This window comes from Scardinius erythrophthalmus, assembly GCF_964197995.2.
Source record: "Scardinius erythrophthalmus genome assembly, chromosome: 14".
NCBI lineage: Eukaryota > Metazoa > Chordata > Actinopteri > Cypriniformes > Leuciscidae > Scardinius > Scardinius erythrophthalmus.
The window spans coordinates 33,263,973-33,288,848 of NC_138234.1; the positions used below are offsets into that span (position 1 = coordinate 33,263,973).

The 24,876-nt window shown below is 35.5% G+C and overlaps 1 protein-coding gene across 2 annotated transcripts in view; it reads left to right on the plus strand.

Annotated features, from left to right (window-relative positions):
* The window catches only part of lcor (ligand dependent nuclear receptor corepressor), a 35,651-nt gene extending 15,399 nt beyond the window's left edge, over positions 1–20,252 (plus strand). The window contains exons 2-7 of one of the 2 annotated variants that reach the window (XM_081384945.1): positions 7,407–7,472; positions 11,102–11,181; positions 11,756–11,882; positions 14,499–14,828; positions 16,444–16,540; positions 19,045–20,252. In XM_081384945.1, coding sequence (XP_081241071.1) covers positions 7,407–7,472; positions 11,102–11,181; positions 11,756–11,882; positions 14,499–14,828; positions 16,444–16,540; positions 19,045–20,101 — 1,757 coding nt within the window. In that variant the 3' untranslated portion in view covers positions 20,102–20,252. The remainder of the gene's footprint in view (positions 1–7,406; positions 7,473–11,101; positions 11,182–11,755; positions 11,883–14,498; positions 14,829–16,443; positions 16,541–19,044) is intronic. The other variant, XM_081384946.1, reaches the window with a different exon arrangement.
* The last annotated feature ends 4,624 nt before the right edge of the window (positions 20,253–24,876 follow it).

Below are 24,876 nucleotides of genomic sequence, written 5' to 3' on the forward strand. Positions count from 1 at the left end.
TCGTACTATTGTAGTTAAGCAGCGAGTTACGCCGTTGTACGGGAAACAGACCCCAGGCCACTGAATCCTAGTTGCTCCTAGATTCGTCCTAGACTTCCAACCGTTTCCTGACGTCTTCGTTCGCTACGTGGTCCCGTCGCTGTATCCCGTCCGCACCTCCATAACACGCAGAGCCTGTTCGTGATTCACAGGGCGAACAATGAATCTGATACACTGAAAAAATGATTAGTTGAATTTAATCAATTTTTTTATCGTAAGTGGTTGCACACAATTGATCTTAGATACATTTAAACAAATGCATTAAGTTGAACTTAATCAATTTTAGTTCAACTTAATGCATTTTAAATTACGATAAAAACCACTTACGATAATTTTTTTTATTAAATTCAACGAATCATCTACATCAGTGTAGATCTTGGCCTTGAGGCGGTCAGGCATCCGTTCGAGTTGTTTCCTTCAAAAACAGACAGAGCTGTTTAACAGCTAAAGCTCAGAATGCTAATTAAAATATATTTGCCGTTAAGAAAAAGTCTAAATTAACTAGTCAACCTCACTGAGTTCTGAATAAATGCGAGGATCTAATTTGCTGTCATTCAGTTGTATCACACTGTATATAATCAGCATTATATCTACCATCTTCCACCTTGATCTCAGAGTATGGTTATTAAAAACTCAGTCATGCTTTAATCTCCATGCACTGTATGCAACCTGTTTAACATTAATTTACCTTTCCTTTAACCTAGCGCCCTTCATCTGCAGTAGACCTTCCTACGGCATTCTCCAGGAGCTCGCAGTTACGGCCAGCGTGTTATAAATACTTTTCTAACTTCATCAGATGCTACGCCACATCAGTTGAGGATCATAATTAGCCATTCATCCGCAAACAAAGACCCCGTATGAAATGGATGATTGGGGGCAGATGTCCTGATTCGATCCTCCCTTTTATCCTTTAGAATTCAAAAGCCTTTTTAAGAGTTTTTGCAATCCAAACATGTTATATATATATATAGTCCAAAAAAGATGACTGACAGGCAGCTGGAGACAAAGGGATGGAGTAAAGGCTAATTAAGAGAAGTATAGCGATCTCGCCCAGTGTCACTAAGCAACGTATGAAACCCTTCTTTTACGCCCTGAGGATAGGAAGCACACCGGTCTGCCTCCATAAACTTCCCTTTTTTCCTGTCCTCTCTTTAATAATAAAGTATGTGCACCTTGCGACCTCATAATTAGCTTTTTCAGCAGTCTTTCAAATTAATTAGTTTGATGTCTGTGTGTGAAATACGGGGATAGAGGGCATTAAATAGTGACGGCAGGCAAAATGGCAGCAGCGTTGCGCTTATTTATACCATTAATCTCACACAGGTGATGTGGCACTCTTTTATTTAAGCTTCTGCGATGAAAGAAAACAGGTTTTTAGGGGTTGCAGTTCTTGAATGAACAAAACGAAACATTAAGGTTGTACCGAAAGCCGTGGCGAAGTGGTTAATGGCGCTGAGCTGTGATGCTCACGCGGACTCTCGAGGTTCAAATCCGGCTTTCAACGTGTCTCTTCCCTTCATTTACTGTCGGTTTTTCCACTTTCATGTGGTAAACATTATATAAAAACCAAAGATTTCGATTTTTTTTGTTTAGCCAAAAGGGTTTTATTTCCTCAATCTCATTAAAAGCGAAGGCCAAACATTAAAAAGCAAGGAAAGGTCTATGGTTTGATTTTTTTTTTGGAGCCAAAGAAATACTACAGGTTTTCTTTCCTTTTTTAAGTGTTCAAAGCATTTGACACAAGGTCATCTGTGTGCAATGCTTTTATGTCGGTGTTTACAGTTTATTTGGAATTGAAGTTAATTGACTCTGGCAGAACGTGTGAATTGAAGCGTAGAAAACCTATAAAGCACTTTCCTGTATGAGAATGGAGAATTCAGTCTATTGATATCACGTAGACACCAACAGCGGTCGCATGAGATATCTGCGCTATTCACTCGGCGTTGGTTTGCATTTGTTCGCCGTACACCTCGCAGGTGATTGAGACAAGAGCAGGAATCTACTCTCTCAAGGGTGAATCTATCCAGCTGCAGCATAAGCAGCCGAAGGTAATCTTCGTTACCACAACATCTGTTCCGCTTCACTAAAAATATGAGCGTCTTAAACGCTGAATAAAACATAAGCGTTTGAAACGCGCTCGCTTTTTGTGAGCAAAGTGTCTAGGATAATGATTTGTGAATTTATGTTCTGTTTGTAAAGAATGTGAAAATAGATGTCAAATTGATTACTTTTAAAATGATTTAATTTGCATCTTTTGTTTATGTATTAACTTGCTGAAAAAAATATAAATGTAAAAAAATATGAATATTCATATTATTTATAAATGAATATTTTTTATATATTATGTATTACATAATGGATACCATAGCAGTAATAATAATAATTTACTGAATGTATTCTCAGCTCAGAGTTTGCCTACCTTCATTTTCTTGGGCTTGTTTGAACAAATCCCAAACACTAAATGCACATTGTAGTTTATTTATATTACAGACATTGATAATGCCTAATAAGCTTGTTTTCCGTGTTATAAAGTCAGAACTCAGAGATAAAAAGTCAGAATTGTGAGATATAAACTCTATAACGACTGCGAGTTTATATCCCGTTTTTGCCAGTTTATATCCTGCAATTCTGACTTTATATCACAATTGTAAGGAAAGAAATTCAGAATTGTGAGATAAAAAGTCGCAATTATTTTTTAAATGTTTTTATTACGTGGCGGAAATAAGTTTCCATATGTTTGAGCTTATTTGAAGGGATAAAATTTGTGTAGTTGTACTTGTATTGATGTCTCGGGCTTGTATTATTTTATTTTATTTTTCATATATATATTTTTTATTTTTATTTTTGGGACAAACGAGTGGATGTTATCATACCTTGATGCTTCTTTTCATATTTCTAATAGCGGACATTGAGGCTCACACTATTTAGATATGTGTTTTCGTATAATATCATGAAAAGGTATATTAAAGATAGTGGGACCTTTAATCAAAATTACTTTAGATTAGCTCTATAGTATTCTAGCTATATTTCTTGGTGCTTGAAAATTAGAGCACATTAAAAATTGATTTCATTTATTTTTATGAACGTGTCAAAGGAATAATAAAAGATATCAAGCTTTCGTTTTACAATTGAAATCCTAATCATTTCGGTGGCCTTCAGTCGGATAATTAAATAATTGGATAATTAATTAGACGTTCTGCTTTTGGCACATGGCGCACTGAATAAATCATTGGCCCCAACAGGATAGTTGAACTGCGCTGCATGACTCCTGCGTGCCGCCACGCTGAATTCATCCGGCAGATTCCTGTCACAAGGAAAATGTTGCTGCTTTTTTCCCCCCTCCTCTAAACGTATAGAATAGCCGTCGGGATCACAATGGCAGGTTCTTCGCAGATTTGGGATTGCTTTCTCAAACACTGCGGCTTTTTTTGTGGGTTAACTCCTTAACCAAACAAAGAGAAATGACCCATTTTCCTCCACCCCTCCCAAATTTGAATAAGCTTGGAGTGAAATTGGATGAATGCGGTTGAAATGCGGAGAAACTGCTCTTTAAACACAACAGTGGACAGAAGAATGGGGATGAGGGCAGGATTGGGATCATATTTTGGTGTGTTTTTCTTTTTTGTCTTTTGAACTGCTTGGGGCCGGATAAAGGGTGACATCCTCTTCCGATGTATATGTTGAAATCTAACAATCTACTCTTCCCATCGGAGACGTTTCTGCAGGGACTAACCATGTGCCTTGATGGAGGTGTATGTTTGCCATTATATTGGTCAGTTTCGCTCTTGAAAACTCAGTTAATTTTGCTTCGACACACTGGTTTGTTTAGTTTTCCTTTGACCTGACTGTCACGCTGCTGACATCCGTCTCAGGGAATGGCTCTACCAGATAGAGATGGTTGTAGTTGACACAGATTTCCCCTGAAAGAACAAACCCAACCCCCTTTCTACCTTCTGTGAATGGAGGACGTTGAGGATTGGGGGTAGGGAGTTGGCTTAATTTAGGGTTAAGATAAACCACGGGGAGGCAAGCGTGCGCCGTCTCTAATATGCTGATTTTAACGATTTAAGGAAGGTATTGCCATCCCCGGAGAGAAAGAGATAACCCCCCCCCCACACACACACCTCCCCAGTCTTAATGTAAGATGATATTGATCTCTCGGGTGGTGCTTAGTTCCTTAAAATGTTCCAGAGGAAGTCTGGAAGATATTGACAACAGCTCAAGCCTTTAGGAAAGTCTAGATTTTAAGCATGAAACAGCCATTTTTTTAAATAAAACAAAAAATGTCAAAGTAAATTTTTAGCAACATATATGAAGCCAAAATATTAACAAATTATTGTAATGTTCATTCAGAAGCAGTTAATATCCAGGTTCATTTCAAAGGGGCCAAATGTCAAACGGTGTGCCTCAGGGTTCGGTACTCGGTCCAACGTGTGAAAATCTCCAAATCGACTTGCTGTCACCACAGATAAAAATAATGCTAATGCTAAATCTCAAAAAAATAATGCTAATGCTAAATCTCAAAAATAATGCTAATGCTAAATCTCAAAAATAATGCTAATGCTAAATCTCATAAAATAATGCTTATGCTAAATCTCAAATTTTGCTCGGAAACGTTGTCACATCCGGTTCGATCCCATAAACTTCTAATTTTCTTTTCTTTCTCTTTTATATATATATATATATATATATATATATATATATATATATATAAAATGTTACAGTGGAAGTGTGTGCGTATATACCGAGATATATATATATATATATATATATATATAAAAGAGAAAGAAAAGAAAATTAGAAGTTTATGGGATCGAACCGGATGAACACACACACACACACTTTTTAAGGGGATAATTTACTAGTAATTTTTAGTAGATAAAATAAACCCTAATGTAGTTCATGGTTTTTCGAAACATAGCCTAAGCAAAGCACTCCGTGTTAATTGTGTTTAGACTAATTTCAGCATTAGTGGTAAAAGCATGATTATGTACAGTAACTGAGCCTTCTAATCTGTCCTCAATATAGATTACACATATGCATTTATGTTAGATTTAATTCAGTTAAAGATTGAACCAGTTAGCTTGTGTGGAAAGCTTGCTCAAGACGTACATCTTGGAAACGTTGTCCTTCAACCATCTGCAGGACTCAGACTCTGTACGATATATCGATCTTATCTACTGGTTAGATACATGGTTGCTTGTTGCCCAGTGAAAGTAAATTATTCATTCATCCACTACACTATATATAGACTATTAATGGTCACCAGGAAGTTCGAACAAAAAGCTGCTGACGTGACGTGACCCTCCCTGGTGTCAAATTGATTGGCTTGTTTCTGTTCGTTCACGCACCCCTCAGTGGGACATTTCCCCGCCCTGGTTTTACTGTTGTGTATGTATGGAATGCATTCTTCATTTGCTCATGGCGATTTAGGGTCATGTAGTGAATGAATGTTAGTTTTGTTGGCTTGACTGAGTCGCTCTATGTCGATATCCCACACAGTTGTCCTTCATACAAAATGCAAGAGGCCTGTATGAAGTATTATACCAAGACTTATGATAATACAAAATACTTGATATCTTGCAAACCAACTTGGGTAAGGATTCAATTTTAGGCTCAATTTATATACAGTATATATATATATATATACACACAAATTATATGTATTCATTTTGTTTGTGACATTTGTAAATTATTTTAGGTTTTTTAAATTTGCTTATAAGCTTTTTTTTCTCCAAACACTTTTTACCATCAAACACTCCATGAAGTAAAACGTTAGTTTTGTCATCCGTGTGTGTCAGCTTTGAGGTACTTGACTAAATTGGCTTTTAGCAGATACATATAAAATGTACAGTCTTTTTCTTCCAGGAAAATGGCTCATCTTGCATCGCTCATTATTTTATCAGTAACACTTAATAAGGTCTTATTTGTTAACATTATTAATGTATTTGAACTAACAATGGACAATACATTTGTTACAGTATTTATTCATCTTTGTTAATTTTAGTTAATAAAAATACACGCTCATTGTTTGTTAATGCTAGTTCACAGTGCATTACTAAATGTTAACAAACACAACTTTTGATTTTAATAATGTATGAGTAAATGTTGGAATTAACATTAACTAAGATTAATAATGCTGTTGAAGTATTGTTTATTCTTAGTGCACGTTCACTAATGTAGTAAACTAATGAAACCTTATTGTAAAGTGTTACCATTTTATCCAAAAAGAAATTCGGCATCACAGTCCATTATCATTTTTTTTTTTTTTATAAAATACTCTTGATTACAATATAACTTATAATGTGTATCTGTAAATGCACATCATATGAACAACTACACTGACTTTCACAAGCAATATAACTCAGTTTCAGTTGATTTTGGGCAAAAAATGATGTATGGCAGAAATGTGTAAATGTTCATGAAATGTAATCGCACAAAAAATCTATATATATATATATATATATATATATATATACAAAAAAAATGTCCTTAATCACAAATATCTTTGCATTCTATGTCCAGTGCTTGATCACTGTGTACCTACCAATGCAATTATCCACTAGAGCTGGAAAAGCGCTGCAGTTTTAGCACTAATGCGGTGCATTTAATGGACTACAATGTTAGAAGTCTTTGAAGAGCTCGTTTTTGTTTTCAAAGCCTCCTTTGTAGAAGCAACAATTTGGAATGCATGCTTTATAACTGCAGTGGGAACAGCTGATGAATAGTGAATCACGCTAACTAAGTCTGGCTGTTTCTGTTTCTGTTTCTCCTGAAGGACAAACACTTGTGATCATGTTCTTCTTAATCACTGTGACAGCATAGCTTTAAGGACGTCATTGAACAGTATGGTTTTGCCTCAACTCAAGAAAATGCCATACATTCGAGTTTAAGTGTATGGTACGGTTTAGAAATGTTATTTTGACGATGTTAATTATTTCATTATGATGGCTGTATTCATTTGCATAAACCTTTTTTTAGATATTTTTGGTGGCAGTTCTTCATTTAGGAGTCGACATTGTGTATTCAGATGTCTGCATCGCATCTGGTTCCTTTGTAAGATTTCCAGGGCTTGTGCAAAATCACTTCTATAGACATTTACCCAGAATAATACTGATTTTTTTTTTTTTTTTTTGTACTCCCTATTTTAGCGGCTTCATCAGAGTGTATTCATGCAACTACTCCGTTGATCCAGTATTTTCAGTTAATTAAATTGAGTGGCAGGATTAAATTGGCAAAGCATTGATTTAGTTCATAAAATTGAAAGCGGCTTGTGCTCGTGTGGGGGTAGACGTGGGTGGACATGTGATTTGTACTTAAAGTCCATACATATAGCTAATAAGAATGTACCTTTGTCTTCTTCACAGGGTTTGAAAGCATTTTGGAGGGGCTGTTTGGACCAGGACTCGTAAAAGATCTTACCTTCTTTCAAGGTCAGTGTTGCAGTTTATATGATGGTGGTGAAGATTAAAATAACGATTACTGTTAGTTTCGAATGTTGGAAACTTCTACAGTCTAAATACAGAAGACCTTTTTTTTCTTTCTTGTTCAGATTTTCTTATATTAGCCATGTTCCTGACCTTATATTATAAGTCATGAAAATGTATTAAAAATATGAATTATTACATTTAAAAAAACATTTGGCCATAAGTTTTTTTCACCTATGACTGTTTGTTCCACTGTAGGTTACCAAAGAAACAATAACGTCAGTGAAGTGCATGTTCAAAACTAAATATGACATTAAATTAAAAACTATATTGTGCATAATTTGCAATCAACCTGTAATTTTTTTTCAAACTGTGTTCAAAAATAGTGTGTTCAAGGGTACGCACTGTGCTAGCAATAAAATTAGCCTTTGTGAGACAAAGAAGTTGGCCGGTTTATTCCAGAAATGTTTAAAGTGTTATTTTAGTCTCAGAATGCTTTAAACATAATACATAATCCGAGATTTAGTGAAGTTAGGAAGGAAATCTGGACTAAAACATGCCGAATAAATGTACAGATGTTCCACTGTGGTGATGGGAGCAGCTAAAAGAGAGAGAGAGAGAGAGATTTGTAGAGTTCTTAAGTTATTGGAGGTTTGACGTCATTCGCTCTGATAAAATGAATGGTTGTAACCACAGATACACGAATAAGCCTGAAACTAGGGCTGTGCAATGATTAATCGCACCCAAAATAAAAGTTTATGTTTACATAATATATGTATATGTACTGTGTATAACTATTTAGTCTATATAAATCGATATAAATGCACACACATGCATGTATATATGAAATATTTGCATATATTTACAGTGCTATGCATAAGTTTAGACACCCATGCTAAAGTTGACTAAAAAGAGGAATAAAAAATCATCTTTTGGAAATTGAACTTAATGCCTTAATTAAAAAAATAGGAAAAATCCAACCTTTAAGGACACCAATTTTCTTTGTGAATGAATAATGTATCGTAAATAAATAAATGTTCTTCCTTAAAATACAGGGTGCATAAGTGAGTACACCCCTATGTTAAATTCCCATAGAGGCAGGCAGATTTTTATTTTTAAAGGCCAGTTACTTCATGGGAATTTAACATAGGGGTGTCAAAACTTATGCACCCTGTATTTTAAGGAAGAACATTTATTTATTTACAATACATTATTCATTCACAAAGAAAATTGGTGTCCTTAAAGGTTGGATTTTTCCTAATTTTTTTAATTAAGGCATTAAGTTCAATTTCCAAAAGATGATTTTTTATTCCTCTTTTTAGTCAACTTTAGTATGGGTGTCTAAACTTATGCATAGCACTGTATATATAATTTATATTATAAATAAGACATTTTTCTTAAATATATACATGCACATGTGTGTCTTTATATATACAAAATGATTATACACAACACACACACATATATTATGGAAACACAAACTTTTAATCGTTGCACAGCCCTAATTCAAACCCTCATATTCATTCACGCTGAAAAAGTTATTGCAAATTACTCTCGGAGGAACATTGTTTTGGTAGTTTTATGCCTCCACTGCTCGACGGACAAATCTTTTGTACTGCACTTTAAATAATGAAACCGTTTAAAGAGGTTTTTTGTCCACTTGAACAAAATTGCTGTGTAAAAATGTCTTCTTTTGTTCTGGAGTGCCTCAGGGTTCTGTTTTAAGACCTTTAGTCTTTTTGTAAATTCACAAAATTGAACGCAACGATCTAATCGCACATTAGCTTGTCAACCATAAAACCAGAAAATGTTCAAATTGTCTGTTTCTAAAGGTATAACTACTTAGTTGTTTGCTCAAAAGAACCATTCATGAGCCTAAACCATCAAATCATATTAAGCTAACTACATTTTTATAAAAAATTTCATGAATGAGCATGAAATATAAGCAGGGCTTTGATGTTCTTTTTTGCAGCACTTGAAATGCAAATTACCTTCACACAGAATTTTCTATGCCAACTTTTTCTCCAAGTTTTAAATTATGCTGACAATTATTTATTAAGAAAAATGCGTATTTTTGCAATAACATTTCATATTAATAAATGTCCATTGATAAATATATCATTTTAATGACATTTCCGTTTATCTTTTTGCTGTTACTGGCAACTACAGTAAGAAAACTACTATTTATACCCAGATCAGTACAGTTTAGGTCTGGCTCTTCATGTTCTTTGGTAATGAGAGATTGTTTGATTTTGAAAAGTTATCCTTTTGTCTTAATTTAATAAACCGTTCTCTGTTCTTCTTCACTATTAAATCTCCTTATTATAACACATAATTTGTTCAATTTACCTGTCACACATGGAGTAGTCTAGACTAAAAAAAGATTGTCTCCGCTTGGGTTACTTTGCAGTCAGTCGGTCAAGAGACGGCAACTCCTAAAAATAAGCAGAATGACCTTTTCATGTGATTGTCCGCTAGCGGCTATGATCAGACACAGCGTTGAAAACATAATCTGCCAAGGATCATAACAAAGAAGCATATTTAAAGGGGTCATATAAGGGGTCAAGTTTTATCACTTAAACGCCCCCCCCCCCAGGCCCACTTATGGTAGTCAAGGTTTCTTACACCAAAAACCATTGTAATTTAGTTTCTCATGACCATTTTCCACCCCCTCTTTAGAAATAAATGGGCCATTTTTATTTTTTTTGCACATGATTCCTGTCAATGTTCACCAATACATCAGATCGCCACAGTCTTCCTTGTGATTTAATTTAATTGATATTTTGGTCACACTTTAGATTAGGGTCCAATTCTCACTATTAACTATTAAATTTGACTTTTGCCTCAATAAACTCCCAATTACTGCTTATTAATAGTTAGTAAGGTTGTTAAGTTTAGGTATTGGGTAGGATTAGGGGATGTAGAATATGATCATGCAGAATAAGGCATTAATATGTGCTTTATAACTACTAATAAACAGCCAATATCCTAGTAATATGCATGCTAAACTAGTTAATAGTGAGAATTGGACCCTAAACTAAAGTGTTACCAATATTTTTAAATCAATTAAAAAAGTACTAGTAAAAAATATATGTAATTAAATACGACTCATATAACCATTATTATTTATTTTACATTGTTTTGCTTTGTCAGAATGTTCTGTTTCAGTTTTTACGCCCTCAGTTTCATCTAAGTTTACGTGGTTGCGTTCGCTATTCTTCAGCGTTTAAGCTTGTGTGTTATATTATAGACTGCGTTTTAGTTCATGCTCCTTTACAACTAGGAGTCTGACACTCAACATCACACTGAAATTAGAAAAGAAAAGATCACTTGTTGCGCATTTCATTTAATTATGCTAACTAAATATCTTCTGACTTCTGAGCTTAAACCTCTATAGTGTCAGGTTTTCTCATTCTTTTTAATACTTTAATATAAAAAAAACATAGCATGGACCAAAATATCATTTGGGTTGCTACTGAAAAAATTGTCAGTGCAGGAAAAACCACAGTATATAATTTTTTCATATGCATTATAATTAATAATAATTGGCCAACATGTTGTCATTAGTTGCAAAGTGTTTTCAGTGTTTGTAAAAGGATAGCACTTCACTTACACCATTTCTTGTTCTCCTTCAGATTGTGAGCCTGAGGGTGTGTCAGATTGGTCGTTTAATGAAAATTGTCTCTTTTGCTGCTTAAGACGTGAAAAAGTGAAGGTAATTAATCTCGCTCTTATTTTCTTATCTATGTATTTCCACAAACAATGCATTAGCAATGTCACATTTCACCTTGAGTCATGCTATGTTTTCAGACATGCAGCACTTTATATATATATATACAGTATCTGTAGTAGCTGGGTCATTGGCGTTGAATATAAAGAAAAACAGGAGAGATGCTCATTAACGCTCTCAGGAATGTTTATTAGTCAGATTACATTATTATTAACGTAACTCTTTTAGTGTTTAAGATATTACTTGATAACACATCTTCAGATGTGACAGATACACTGTAAAGGAAGATTTTCTCTATAACAAACCTCAAATCATGTTTTTTCTTTCTTTGAAGATAAACTGCATTACTGTGTAATTTGTATTCACAAATGTTAGCCGCTAACAGTCTGAGAAGTATATTGGTGTTCACATCACATAGCACTCACTTCACATCCATTTTTCAGGTGAAAAGAAAAGACTTTAAGTATTTGTTAATGAAGTTTCTAATATGATTGCTTTTTGCTTTTAATTAGCTTTTTTTATTTAATTCATTTAGTCTCTCATTGTATTTTCTCTCTAGGAAAATTTGGTTGGTTTGAACAACCAAGTGTTATCTGAAGCGGACAGCTTCAAGCAAGATCAGTCCAATATTAACAAACTTGAGAAGCAAGCAGAGGATTTCCTCAATGTTGTCTTCTATAGAAAGGGTAAGACAAGCTTCACACGCAGTACAAGAACTGAAACCAAAGTAGTTGAAGACTGTCTAAAGACACTTTTCCCAGTTTAATGGTATGACCAATGTTAATTGTAGTTGAATTGTGTGTTTTTTCTTCTTTTCTTAAAGTTATTTGTTATAAACAAAGGCAATTACAGTGGTTAACTAAAATTATGTCCTTTTATAACCTCAAATAATGATAACATTGCAAAAATGCATTTTGAAATAATTCAAAAAACCTTCAACTCAATTTAAAGAGGACCTCTCTGTTCAACCTTCTTTAGTGTTAAATGTCTGTTTGAGCATGAAAAAGCTCTGAAAAGTCAGTATATCAGTGCAAAATATTTTAAGTTTTCTTCCAGGAACAAAAAGATCACAATATTCCTCATTTAAATCATTCCCGCCCATATGCATACGCAAAATAAAGAGACGAGGCCTGGTTGAGTTAGTTAGTAGTGTGTTGAAACTGGCGATTATGGTAATTAGGGGCGGGACATTTCCGAAACAAGCTCGAAGCGCTTAACCAATCACAACACGCTGCTCCAGCCGACCAATCAGAGCATGTTGAGCTTTTCAGAAGGAGGGGCTTTATGGAGTCAGGAACTAAACAGAGCGTTACTGACAGACTGGGAAAAGAGGAGCTGCAATAATGGAGAATATGGAGAAAATATTGTATTTTTTGATCATTCAAGCATGAAACCTATTCTAGTACAAAATACACAAACAAAAAACGTCTTGAAAAAGGGCATGATAGGTCCTCTTTAAATCAATTACAGTATATATATATATATATACAGTAGTCAACATTTGAAGTGGATCAAAACCTTTCATCAAAGTTATACATGAATTTTGAACAATACCCGTTCTTTTCTTAGGACAACTTTGCTGAACTTTTTTGATCCACTTCAAATGTTGACTATTGTGTAATATATACACAGGGGTTGGACAATGAAACTGAAACTGTTGGAGGTTTAATGCCTGTGTATGCACGGCCTGGTTGGCCAATCTTCACTGATTAGCAGAGCAATAGCACAGCTGTACATAAAATGCTGCAGTCCACACAGCATAATGGCAGACAAATCAGAGTTCAAGTGCACCAATACACACAGCAAGACTGGTGACTGAATGGTTTGATGAACATAAAAGTTAAGTTGAACATCTCACGTGGCCTGTAGAGTCACCAGATCTAAATATTTCAGGGTATTTAGGACGAGTGAGTCAGAAAACACAACCGCTCTGAAGGACTTGTATCTGTCATTCCCAAGACGAATTGACGCTCTATTGGCCACAAAAGGAGGCCCTACACTATAATAATGCATGATTTTGGTTTAAAACCAATGTTTCAGTTTCATTGTCCAACCCCTGTATATCACACAATCACATATTATACGGTAAACATACGATACGCATATATAATGTGTAGTGTACAAGATAAGGGTTTTAAGGTTCAAATGTTTTCAGGATGTTTTCCTTCCTTGTGCTGTGTGTATTTGATGTTTTATACTCTACGGAAACAGTCTTCCCTTTTAGAAAGCCTGCAGATCTTTACTGCCCTGTAGGACATGTTTTCACAGCCTTGTCTGCCGAATCCAGTGCCTTTGATTCGAACAATGGCAGTAAACAAGCGCATTGTGAAATAGTTTGCAGTGTTATAAGATATAAAATTCATAAAAGAGAGAGGTATTTTTAGTAAAATATTAACTCATCTTGTTCTTGTTCACCTGGCTGTTCAATAATAATATTGCAAAATACATAAGAGACTTGTTCAAATGTGTGTGTGTGTGTGTGTGTGTATATATATAGTAGGGGTGTAACAATACCCTCATTCGATACATATCACGATACTTAACTCACAATATGATATTATTGCGATACTCCAAAGGTTAACTTAGTATTAATTTAAGTATTATTAAGTATAAATGTAGTATTACATTGTGGGTGTAAATTAATATATTGGACTTGGTGCTGATAACCCAAAGCACAGGACAATAGAGACACCAGAATAACAATATTCATGATTCTGAAGCTGAAAATACTGAATTACTTCAGACTAATATACTTGATCTCTCTCACTGACTAGATATATTTCAAATAATATTGGGCACTTTTTACTGGTAACAAGACATTTGGGATTATCAGGACGCACAAATATCCCCCCATTGTATTATTATACATTATATTCAACATTAAATGTAATAGTTTAATGTAGGACTGACACTAAAACTCTGTAAACTGGAATTTTTATTTTGGGTAAACTATACACAATACATCTTGTCACTATCCACGATACATATTGTTGCATTTTTGTATTGTGATATATTGTTACACCCCTAATATATAGACTAAAAATGAAAAAAAAAAGTATTATAATAATACTAAAACTTTAACTAAAATTAAAACAAAAATTGAAAATATAAAAATAAAGATCGTTAAGCATCTATAGCATCTCGATACTAAAAACACTGCTGTAAAGTGTGAGGTTGGAGTGATCAAAATATTTGGAGGCTAGACGTATATCTTATAGCTAAACCTACTTTCTCTATATCTCGAGGTAATATATACACTAAATGCATTCGTTGTCTCATTGCATCCCGTATATCTCTCTCAGCAGACCTCCCAAGATTTACAGACCCCCACATTCCTCTAGTGGCTCGTGAGATCATGCAGCGAATGATCCGACAGTTCGCTGCCGAATATACCTCAAAAACCAGCTCAACTCAGGACGTACCCCAACCCCAGTCCCAGCCCAACGGCACCAAGGACCAAAGCCTGCCGAAAGCGCCCTCGCTGGACCCGGACGCCTCCACACCCGCTCCCGGCACCGGCACCGCTGCCTCCGCACAGAACCCCGTCCTCAGCAAGCTCCTCATGGCAGACCAGGACTCCCCGCTGGACCTCACCATCAAGAAACCAGAGACGCCAGAACCCAGCGAACAAGGTGAGGCCAGCTGCGTTCATCGCTTTCTTAACCTGTATGTGTATCTTTTTTAAATGTCGAAACATACTTATTTAATGTTTTAATGTTTAAAAAAAAAAAAAAAAATCAATTAATTCTTTATTTAGGCTATTAAAAGTAGTGCTGGGCAACGGTTCATCGCATCGTTTGTGTTTACATAATATATGTGTGTGTACTGTGTGTATAATTATTTTGTATATATAAATACACACATGCATGTATGCATTTAATAAAAAATGTGTTATTTATTTATAAAATATTTATATTTATGATATAAATTATGTATAAATACAGGCGTCAACATTTGAAGTGGATCAAAATCTTTCATCAAAGTTATACATGAATTTTGAACTTTTTTGATCCACTTCAAATGTTGACTACTGTATATGTACAGTATATACATGCAAATATTTTTGAAATATATATATAATATATATATATATATATATATGACATGCATATATGTGTATTTATATATACAAAATAATTATACAACAGTACACACACATATATTATGTAAACACAAACTTTTATTTTGGATGCGATTAAAAGTTAAGGGCTGTCAAAAGATTAATCGCGATTAATCGCATCCAAAATAAAAGTTTGTGTTTAAATAATATATGTGTGTGTACTGTGTATAATTATTTTGTATATATAAATACACACACATGCATGTATATATTTAAGAAATATTTGCATACATACTGTATATATTTATATATAATTTATATTATTTATAAATATAATTTTTTTATTTTTAGATTACAAATTTTTCTTAAATATATACAAGTATGTGTGTGTATTTATATATACAAATTTAATTGTACACAGTACACACACACATATTATTTAAACACAAACTTTTATTTTGGATGCGATTAATCGCGATTAATCTTTTGACAGCCCTCCATTAAACGTTAAAAAAAAAAGAAAATTTTTATTCTGTATTCACTGAAATATCAATACATTTTAATAAACAGCAATTTACCTACATTTTTATTGAATTTTTAAGCATGTTAATTTCCAATCTGTCAAAATTGGGGCAAATTATGATTCAGTGTTTTGAGCAGATTCATTTAAAATATTTGATACGCAAAAAAAAAAAAGAGAGACTAAAATAAGATTTAAATATTTGCCTGAAAATACACTATTAAACTGAATGTAACTATTGTACTTACACAATTTTAAGAAATCGGAAAAACATGCTTTAAAATCGTAACAATATTCATTTTGCTGGTGAATTTTATACTGGAAACAAAATATCAAATATATTGAGTCAGCTTGCAAAGTTTTGAGACAGAATGTCGTTTTGGTTGATAATCAGCTCACTGCATAATTCTGTACACATTTGTTGTATATAGATCTCTTTTCACAGAGATTGTCTTGCGTTTGGGATGTGCATTACTCAGTTAGGAAACTGTGAATATGATTACAGAAATTATTATAACCAGAACCTCGTAAAGATCTTTCAAGACTATAAAATATCAAAACTTTGGATCTATGAATGGTTAAAGGATAACTAGATGCTTTGATTCAGTTTGGTCAACTGATTTGTGTTTTAGTTTGGTCTTAGAATATGACAACGCTTTATTTGCAGATGGAGTCCTTGACCTCTCAACTAAGAAGAACCATAGTCATGGTAGTGTCTCAATGAAAAGCTCTCAAGGTTTCTCAATCATGCCCACAGTTAAGGGGTAAGAAGTCCTTTTTCTTTTCTTTGTGGCACTGTGACCATTTCTGGCATGTCTGTTGTACACATGACTGTATCAGTGAATCGGTCAATGAGTTTTTAGTCCTATCACTAGTTGCTTATTTTATGTCTCACTTTTTGTTCACAAAATGAGCACTACAAAAATAAGATTCAGTGAGTAGGGATGTCCCATGAATGAATATTGAATGAATGAGTCAATGAATATTGAGCATCTGCCGATACCGTGTCCCAATCCAATAGCCTACTTGTATTTTCCTAGTGCTTGGTTTTATATATATATATATATTAGGGCTGTCAAAATTAACACGTTAACGCACACAATTCATTTTTCTAGTTTAACATATTACAAATATTTAACACAACGCGGCATCCTTTTTTTTTTCATCATCCTTTGGCTAGTGTTATATTATATGATCTGTGTATCTCCTGTCTGTGTGACAGAAACATGACTCGTGCGCACAGAAAGCCGCTTCAGACGACGCTTGAACAGACAAAACCACACAAAATTATGCCAAAATGCCCGTTTTGTCGAGTATCCTCACAAGCACAATCTTACATGAGTTAAATGAACGTTAAGAGTTGGGAAAGAAATGGGGTGTGTGTGTCAGATCCGTGTCGTGCATCAGGTCTTAAAGTGACAGCTGCCTAATAAACCTCCTCGTGTTTGTTATTAATGTTAATCAAAGAACAAAAGAAAAGGAGAAAATCACTCGTTGCTCTTGACTGAATAGCTTTTGTAGCTTTAATAAGGATTCATCTATGTTTCATTTATAATTTATGCAGTGAAGACTGCGAAGTGTTTGATAACTTTATTCAATTTCTGGATATATCTTACCTGTTAGACCTACCTGAAAATCTTAAAGCACTGTTTATAAGGTTACATGGGTCGAAAACAATGACTTTTTGTGAATTTTGACAGGGCAAGTAAAAATCTGAACTCGTCTGACTGGGCCAATAGAAAAAAAAACTAGCCCTGATATTATATTAGCATCTGTTACAATGGTAGACATTGTATACAGACTGTGTGGTTACAATTATGAATATGATTATAATATTGATATGAACTTCTAGTATTGAAGCTTGTGGTGTCAGAATGCCAGTTTGTCAGTCAAGTCCGAAGCAAGACTCAACACATAACGCGTTAAGATGTCTCAGATAGTCTGACGGCATATAAAATAAACAGTAAATAAATGACTTTCGAGTGATTTGTTACAAAAGTGTGCATCAAACATGTTAAACACCAAAGCTCGAACAAGCGCATGAAAAAGATTTACATTTCAAGCCAAACCATGTAATGCAAAGATCATAGAAAGACTGTTGCTGCACCAGTGTTTGGCACAATAAACATTTATACTCTAGGTACAGGTGTCCTTAAAATGGTACTCTTTTAGGTTATAAAAATGTTACTCGGATACACAAAAACCCCAAAAAGTGCATGTCTGTGTAGTGAATTTTTTATAAATCTTGTAGGGAATGGTGCGGTTTTACAGTGAAGAACTTTATTTCTACCATGGGCACGAATAAAATTTCATAATTTAGCTGATGTTTGAAAGAACAGAGCAACCAGAGTTATCTAAGTGAAGCATCATCAGAGCACAATGGTGATAGTTTATGTAAAACCCCTTGACGGACCTTCAATTTCCTGCTTAGACAATCAACTTTCCTTTCTGTACTAAGACACTTTACTAAGGTACAGACAATGTGGTACATTTCCTCAGAAAAGGTACATTTTTAGTTCTCTGAAAAGATACAGAATGGTACTGTGAATGATTGTCTATGAAACCACACAAATAAGGTTCAAAAACCTTAATTGTATGTGTCTAACCTTGGATCAAACTACATATTACATGAGCCGTTTTATTTTCTATTCATTTTACATGTGGTTTGCAATATTTGCAACCTTATTAAAATTTGGGACATGTCTAAATACACTTTAAGACTCTGATTTGTTTTATTTTTAGCAACAAAACTAGCATAGATGGAAAAACATTTCATTAAAAATGACAACATGTATGAAATTAAAACGGTTAGAATGGCAAGCTAGCAAATTTGTGTAAGTTAATCTGTCACTGAAGTAGGGGTTAGCTTGTTTGATTCCGGATGTTGGTTTCCATTTATTTTCCACAAATTAAAGAAAAAATATTAGTTTGATATTTTCTAATTCCAATATCTATGGTAATGGGGATGAATGATTAAGCTTGACAAATGCAGTCAATATTACATCATTATAAATAGTTCTGTAGATATAATGATTATAAATAGTTCAAGATTATGTGTAAATTATAACATTTGGCGTTCATTGTTCGACACAATCGGGGATCTGTTGTAAAAGTGGTATTACTCTTTACAAAAAGTGACTATTCATGGAAAATCCCCTATTCAATTTCTTGAAGACAACAGAATTGTTCCTTTCCATTAAGTGCAAGACTTCATTCCAGTAACATACCACATTCTCACATATGAACATTTTATCTTTCCATAAATTAGGCGTTCCCAGAGAGCTGATCACAACTATCGAGATGTTGACGATGAGGATGGCTTGCCGCCGAGAAGCTTGCATGATGGGATAAGGGAGAACTGTATTAGTTCTGGACCCCTCAAGCCACCGTTGGCCCGTTCACTCCTTATAAAAGAGGAACTCCTGAACCAGAAACATCGCCTCCTTGGCCAACCCACACCTCTTTCTTTGGCTAGCCTAGAGTCCGTGGGTCTCCTCAACAGCCAAGCCCAATCCATTCTTTCGCGTGATGGATCATGGGGAAAAACCCATCTAGACAGCCTCCTGAAGCTCAAACAAATTGGCGGGAATCTCAATGACCTAAGCGACCTGCCTCTTTTCCAGGAGAACCTAGGCCTGTTCACCAAGGGCACAAAGTCCCATGACACTGGCTCCATCACGGTAAAGAAAGAACCAGGACATTCCCCTCCAGTGGACTTGAAGATCCCGCAAGTCAGAGGCATGGACCTGTCCTGGGACTCCCATGGGAACGCCTCGGATCTCTATAGCTACAGCTCTATAACGATGGGTAACGTGCACTCGGAGAATGCGCTCAGTAGGAAGCTGAGGGTCATCTTGCCAAAGCAGAGTCGCAGGGCCGCTCTGGGAGGCCTTCTCGAGGCAGGAGCGGTGGCCGAGTACTGGGGGGCAGAGCTCGAACAGCCAACTTTGGGACCCCAGTACCCGACGTCAGATCCAGAGGCCGACCCAACAGGCTCCAAGCAACCCCGAAAGAAAAGGGGACGGTATCGGCAGTACAACACTGAGATTCTAGAGGAAGCCATTGCTGTGGTGATGGGTGGGAAGATGAGCGTTTCAAAGGCGCAAAACATCTACGGTATTCCCCACAGTACCTTGGAGTACAAGGTAAAAGAGAGGATGGGCACACTGAAGAACCCACCAAAGAAAAAGCTTAAACTGATGATGAGGGCCGAGGGGCAAGACTCTGGGATCACCGGCGAAACCGAATCCACGTCGACGCCCACCACCACACCCATCGCAACGCCAGTGGATCTCCTGCAGGGGACAGGAGACAAAGTCGAGTAGATTACACAGAACACCTCATTAAATGGAAACAGTTTTAGATTCTGACAGAAACAATTGATGATTTGGAATTGAGGATGGGGCTTTAATTGTGCCAATTTACTTGCAGTATCTGGGTGAGCACAACTGCAGGGATTGATGGGAGGATTTAAGCCTGATAACTGGGGATAAGAAACAAATTGGCAGTTATCAGTGGTCGCATTGACACTGCAAGCATTTGCTGAAGTTTTTTACAACATAAAGCAACAAATGCGTACTAAAGCCATAAGAGAGTATCGACAGAAAGACATTTTGTTAAAAACGAAAAGCAAGCAGATTAACCCTTTGTTCGCCCCCTTCATCATGAACTTTGCTAGCTGTGCCATTAATGCTCGCGCATTTTGGACGGCATGCCATTTTGAGAAATGAGAAGTGGGGTTTGAAGGGTTTACGTGCAAAGCTGGAAAATAACCCTTCAAAAATGAATTCATCTTCTCTTATTGGTAGGTTTCTGAAATAATTCATGATCTTTAAAACTAATTTATTTCAAATGGAGTTGACAAGGATTCTGACCCAGGGATCAATCCTAGGCCCGTTTTCTATTAACAGGTAAAACCGATTGCTTTCAACTCTTTGTAGTTTCCTCCTTTTATATTCTGCGCCATTGAAACAGACTGAGAATTAGACAAGTCCATTTTAAAAAAACAAATGAAGCTTAAGATTAGTCATTCAGGGATGCATGTTTGTGATGTTGAAAAGATTTTTTTTTTACTTTACTGTATAACTTACTTTTCTTTTACTCTAGCGCTTTCTTTTGCACTACACTTTCAGTCTGGCGCTCGCCAGAGCCTAAATCTGGCAATTAGACCTGATTACCTCGACACTGCTTGCATTACGCACTTACTGTTCTGTCTGGCATACTACATCATACTCATTTTACAGTACTCTACTCTTGGTGAGAGCCTCTCTCTTAAAAGGTTTCCAAAACCCATGAAAGGGGACGATGCCGACTTAAACCACACAGGACAGGAACGTGTTTCAGATTCACATCTTTCTACTAAAATGAATCGAGGGAGGGTTCATGCAGTCAATTTTTGGCTGTTTCTGGCGGCTCCCTCGTCGCTGCTTATAGTCAGTCGCTGACGTGTATATTTATAAAAAGAAAAGCATTTTTCGCAGAGGGTTGGTTTTGGGGAGGGTGGGGAAATGTAGGTCGGGTTATGACCATATAACCCTGTTATATTATAAATTTGCGTTCTTTCAGAGAGCCAGATGTTGTCTCTGAATAGATTCTTTTCCTCATGTAAAACTCAGGGCAACTGAGACAAATATAGCGATCATGTTTTTAGAGAAACAATGCATCTTACCTACTTGAACTGGAACCTGTGACACACTCGCAGTAAATGAGTTGGGTCAGGGGGCAGGGCTTTACACCGGGCGTTAGTTGGGTCGAGCTGAGCCATGGATTGCAGAGATTGGTGGGATGTTATCGTTCGAGACGCCCGGCCCGATGGGAATTTTCTGAGATCTCTCTGAAAATAGCACTTTGTTTAAAAATAAAAGCGAATATGTTTGGGTGTGCGTTTTAAAGTAGCTTTTGCAGTAGCAGATAGCATAAAGGAGACTTGCAAGATCAAAGGGGGGATCATTTCAACGACCCCCGCCGTCCTGCAGCTTAGACCCAAACATGCTCATTTTGTTTTGAAGAAATTACCTCTTTAACACACAGTGGTCGACAGCTTGAACTCTCAGATTTGTCTAGTGTTGCCTCACTGTTTAGTGTCACATTGCCCCTCTTCAAATCGAAACCGTGTCACCTGATGTATACTATAAAACTGAAAAAGCGCGTCGATCTGTGAAGATTTTCAGAGAAGAGAAGGCTTTTGGAATGGCAGGCTCCACTTTGATGTTGTTTTAAGGGCATTCTGGTATATCACTGCCTGGTGCTCACCCAGTCTGTGACAAAAAATTATACTTCAGACTTCAGGGTTTCTGATGGATGAAACTGACTCTTTGAAATGTACCTTTTATTTATTTCATTATTTAATTTCAATAATTTAAGTAAATGGCATGCACCAGTTCAGTGGAGGCTGATGAGTTATTTATAATCTGGCCAGGTTTGCTTCATGGTGGACAACCGGGAACACTGTCCTGGCCTCACCTTTACAATTTTCCCCAGTGAATTCAAGTCATTTTTAAGCCTTAATTAGGCTTGTATGTATTGGACAATTTCCTACAACACTATAGTTGTTTAAATTATCTTATTAATCAAAAATTATTTTTAGTTTCGTTAGCTTTGTTTAATGAATTTGCATTGCCATTATAGCCATGTGTGGAGACACTACTGAAATTACTAGGAATCTTGATTATTTTTACCAATACTACATACAATAGTAATATATATATTTAGTGCAAATTTTTAAATGATGATCTGTACTTCTACAATTGATTATGTAGCAAGTCGAAGGGAAGTTAGCTAAGTTAGAATCATATTCATACTTATAGCTCTACGCGTAAATCCCTTTAGGTCGTCTGGCATCAAATGCACCAACACTTTACCAATGCTGAGCGTTTAAAGTGTCTAATTAGAATTTAGTTTGGTCCTTAATCAATCAATCAGGTTATTTATTAATCGACGTGATGTAAAATAAAACTTTTCTTAACCAGTATTGTCTTGTTTCACCGTAAAAAAAAAAGATATGTTTTCTTGATTTTACAGAATATTAGAAACCCTTGAATTAAATTGTTCTTACCCTACTGGCGAATGTATTTTTCTTGTTTTAAGTATAAATTTAGTTGGATTCCCCAATAAAATTGCTTAACTTTTACTGGAAAACAAGATTCAAAAAAATATTACTTTGCAGTGCAACTAGTAAATTATAAGTAGTAGATCAGTAGCGACTTCTAGATTGTTAGTACAACTAGTACTAACAGATTGAATATTTGCCCTCATAATTGGCACTTATGAATTATTGCACTGATGGCCATGACTGGAAGTTGTTTTGCAGCACTTAAATCTTTTGGAGGAAACCTCCCTATTGTTGATCTAGAAAGTTTTGAACTTTCAAAATTGCTACTGTACATTCTGCAATTCGTCATCAGCTGTCTGATTCACAATGGTGCATGCCATTTCGACATATTTATTTAATTTGACTTCGATGATTAATGTATTACAGGGTTAACGGCTCCCCCTGTCCAAAAACATCCTCCTCTTAAAGAAATCAAAACATCTTTTACACAAATGAATGTAGAACCATTTTTGGAACTTAGTTTAGAAAACATGGCACTTTCACATTTCATACATTGAACAGACTGTTTTAATTTTTCTCTTGCTGCTCGTTTCAACAGTTGTTGTTTTATTTGCGTTTCTCTGAAACGTACACCTGTAGCCTTCAGTACTTTCGTATCTCAGGATAGATTCAGCAGAAGGGTTCGCAATATTTGTCAGTCGGATATCAATGCAGACATAACTACCTGTACAAGAAGTGCATAGACATGTTATATTAACTACAGTCTTTGCACAATATACCTCATCCTTGGGAATAAACGCACCTTTCTGTGCCACATCCTTAAATACCATTCAGGGGCACGTGGAAAAGGAGCAGTTGAAACTCTGGGAAATTAATTTTATTTTCCTATTTCACCCTCTTTTTTGTCTTCTATGAGGGGGGATGGCGAGGCATTTCATGTGTCTGACTGACCAATATTTACACCCTTTTCATTCAGGTACAGAAAAAAACGATTTTTTTGAATACAATCAAAAATTTCGCTTAACATTTCGCATCTCGCCAATAACGGGTCCCATGCTTTAAGTTAACTATCGTTAATCATCAAAGGCAAACATCAATGGATACTGTAAGACACAATCCCTTTTTCCTGTGCTCTGAATAGCGATTCAACCATCAGGTTTAACCCTCATATGGGTGTTTTTGTGGAAAACACAAATGGAGGTTGGAAGGGGAGAATATGGGACAGGTGGAAATGTTAACCTTTCTGTTGTTTTTGTGCTCTTTGTAAACTTGTTTTTAAACTGCATTCCAAAAATCTCAAGAGATACCTTTATATGGAAGAAGAAAACTATACATATTACAAATGAATATATTATATTTATTTTACTGTTAATCTTGTTTATTTGTCTTTTTGTTCTGGTTGACATTGAAATGCTACACAAAATAACGATGGAAATCGACGCCGACATGAAGTGCCATTTGTTTTGTCTCAAGTGGCTCATTATGATTTCTTTTCTGAAAAAGATGTTCCGATAGCCTTTTATTTTATTTTATTTTATTTTATTTGACAAGCTTTTGACCTCCACTGCATATCCACATAACAGCATTACCTCAGGTGAGACCTCTCCAGAGCAGCTGATTCTACATTTAGTTGTAGAAATCAGGACCTGTACTTGACTTTTACACGTTTCCAAAAACGCAACGATCACTTTTCAAGGAAGCAGTTTATAAATAACGCTAGTCGCATTTTTTTGTTTTCCTCCGGTGTATTTTACAATTGAATGCTTTGCTTAACTGAACCACGGGTCTCTTTTTTGAATACAACTTTAGCACACGTTCAAATCAATAGGGCACACATTTGTACTCCACAAATAATACACACTCCAAACACTCACATGCACACAAAACACCATCATGTCTACATCATGTGGGTGGTTTACAGTTTTAAGCTATTGGTTTGATAACTCTTCAAGGGAAACTAGTCGGTTGTGACATTAGAAAGAATCTGAAAAGGCAAAAATGGACACGATGTCTTATTATATCTGATTCAATGTCTCTTTACAACTGCCA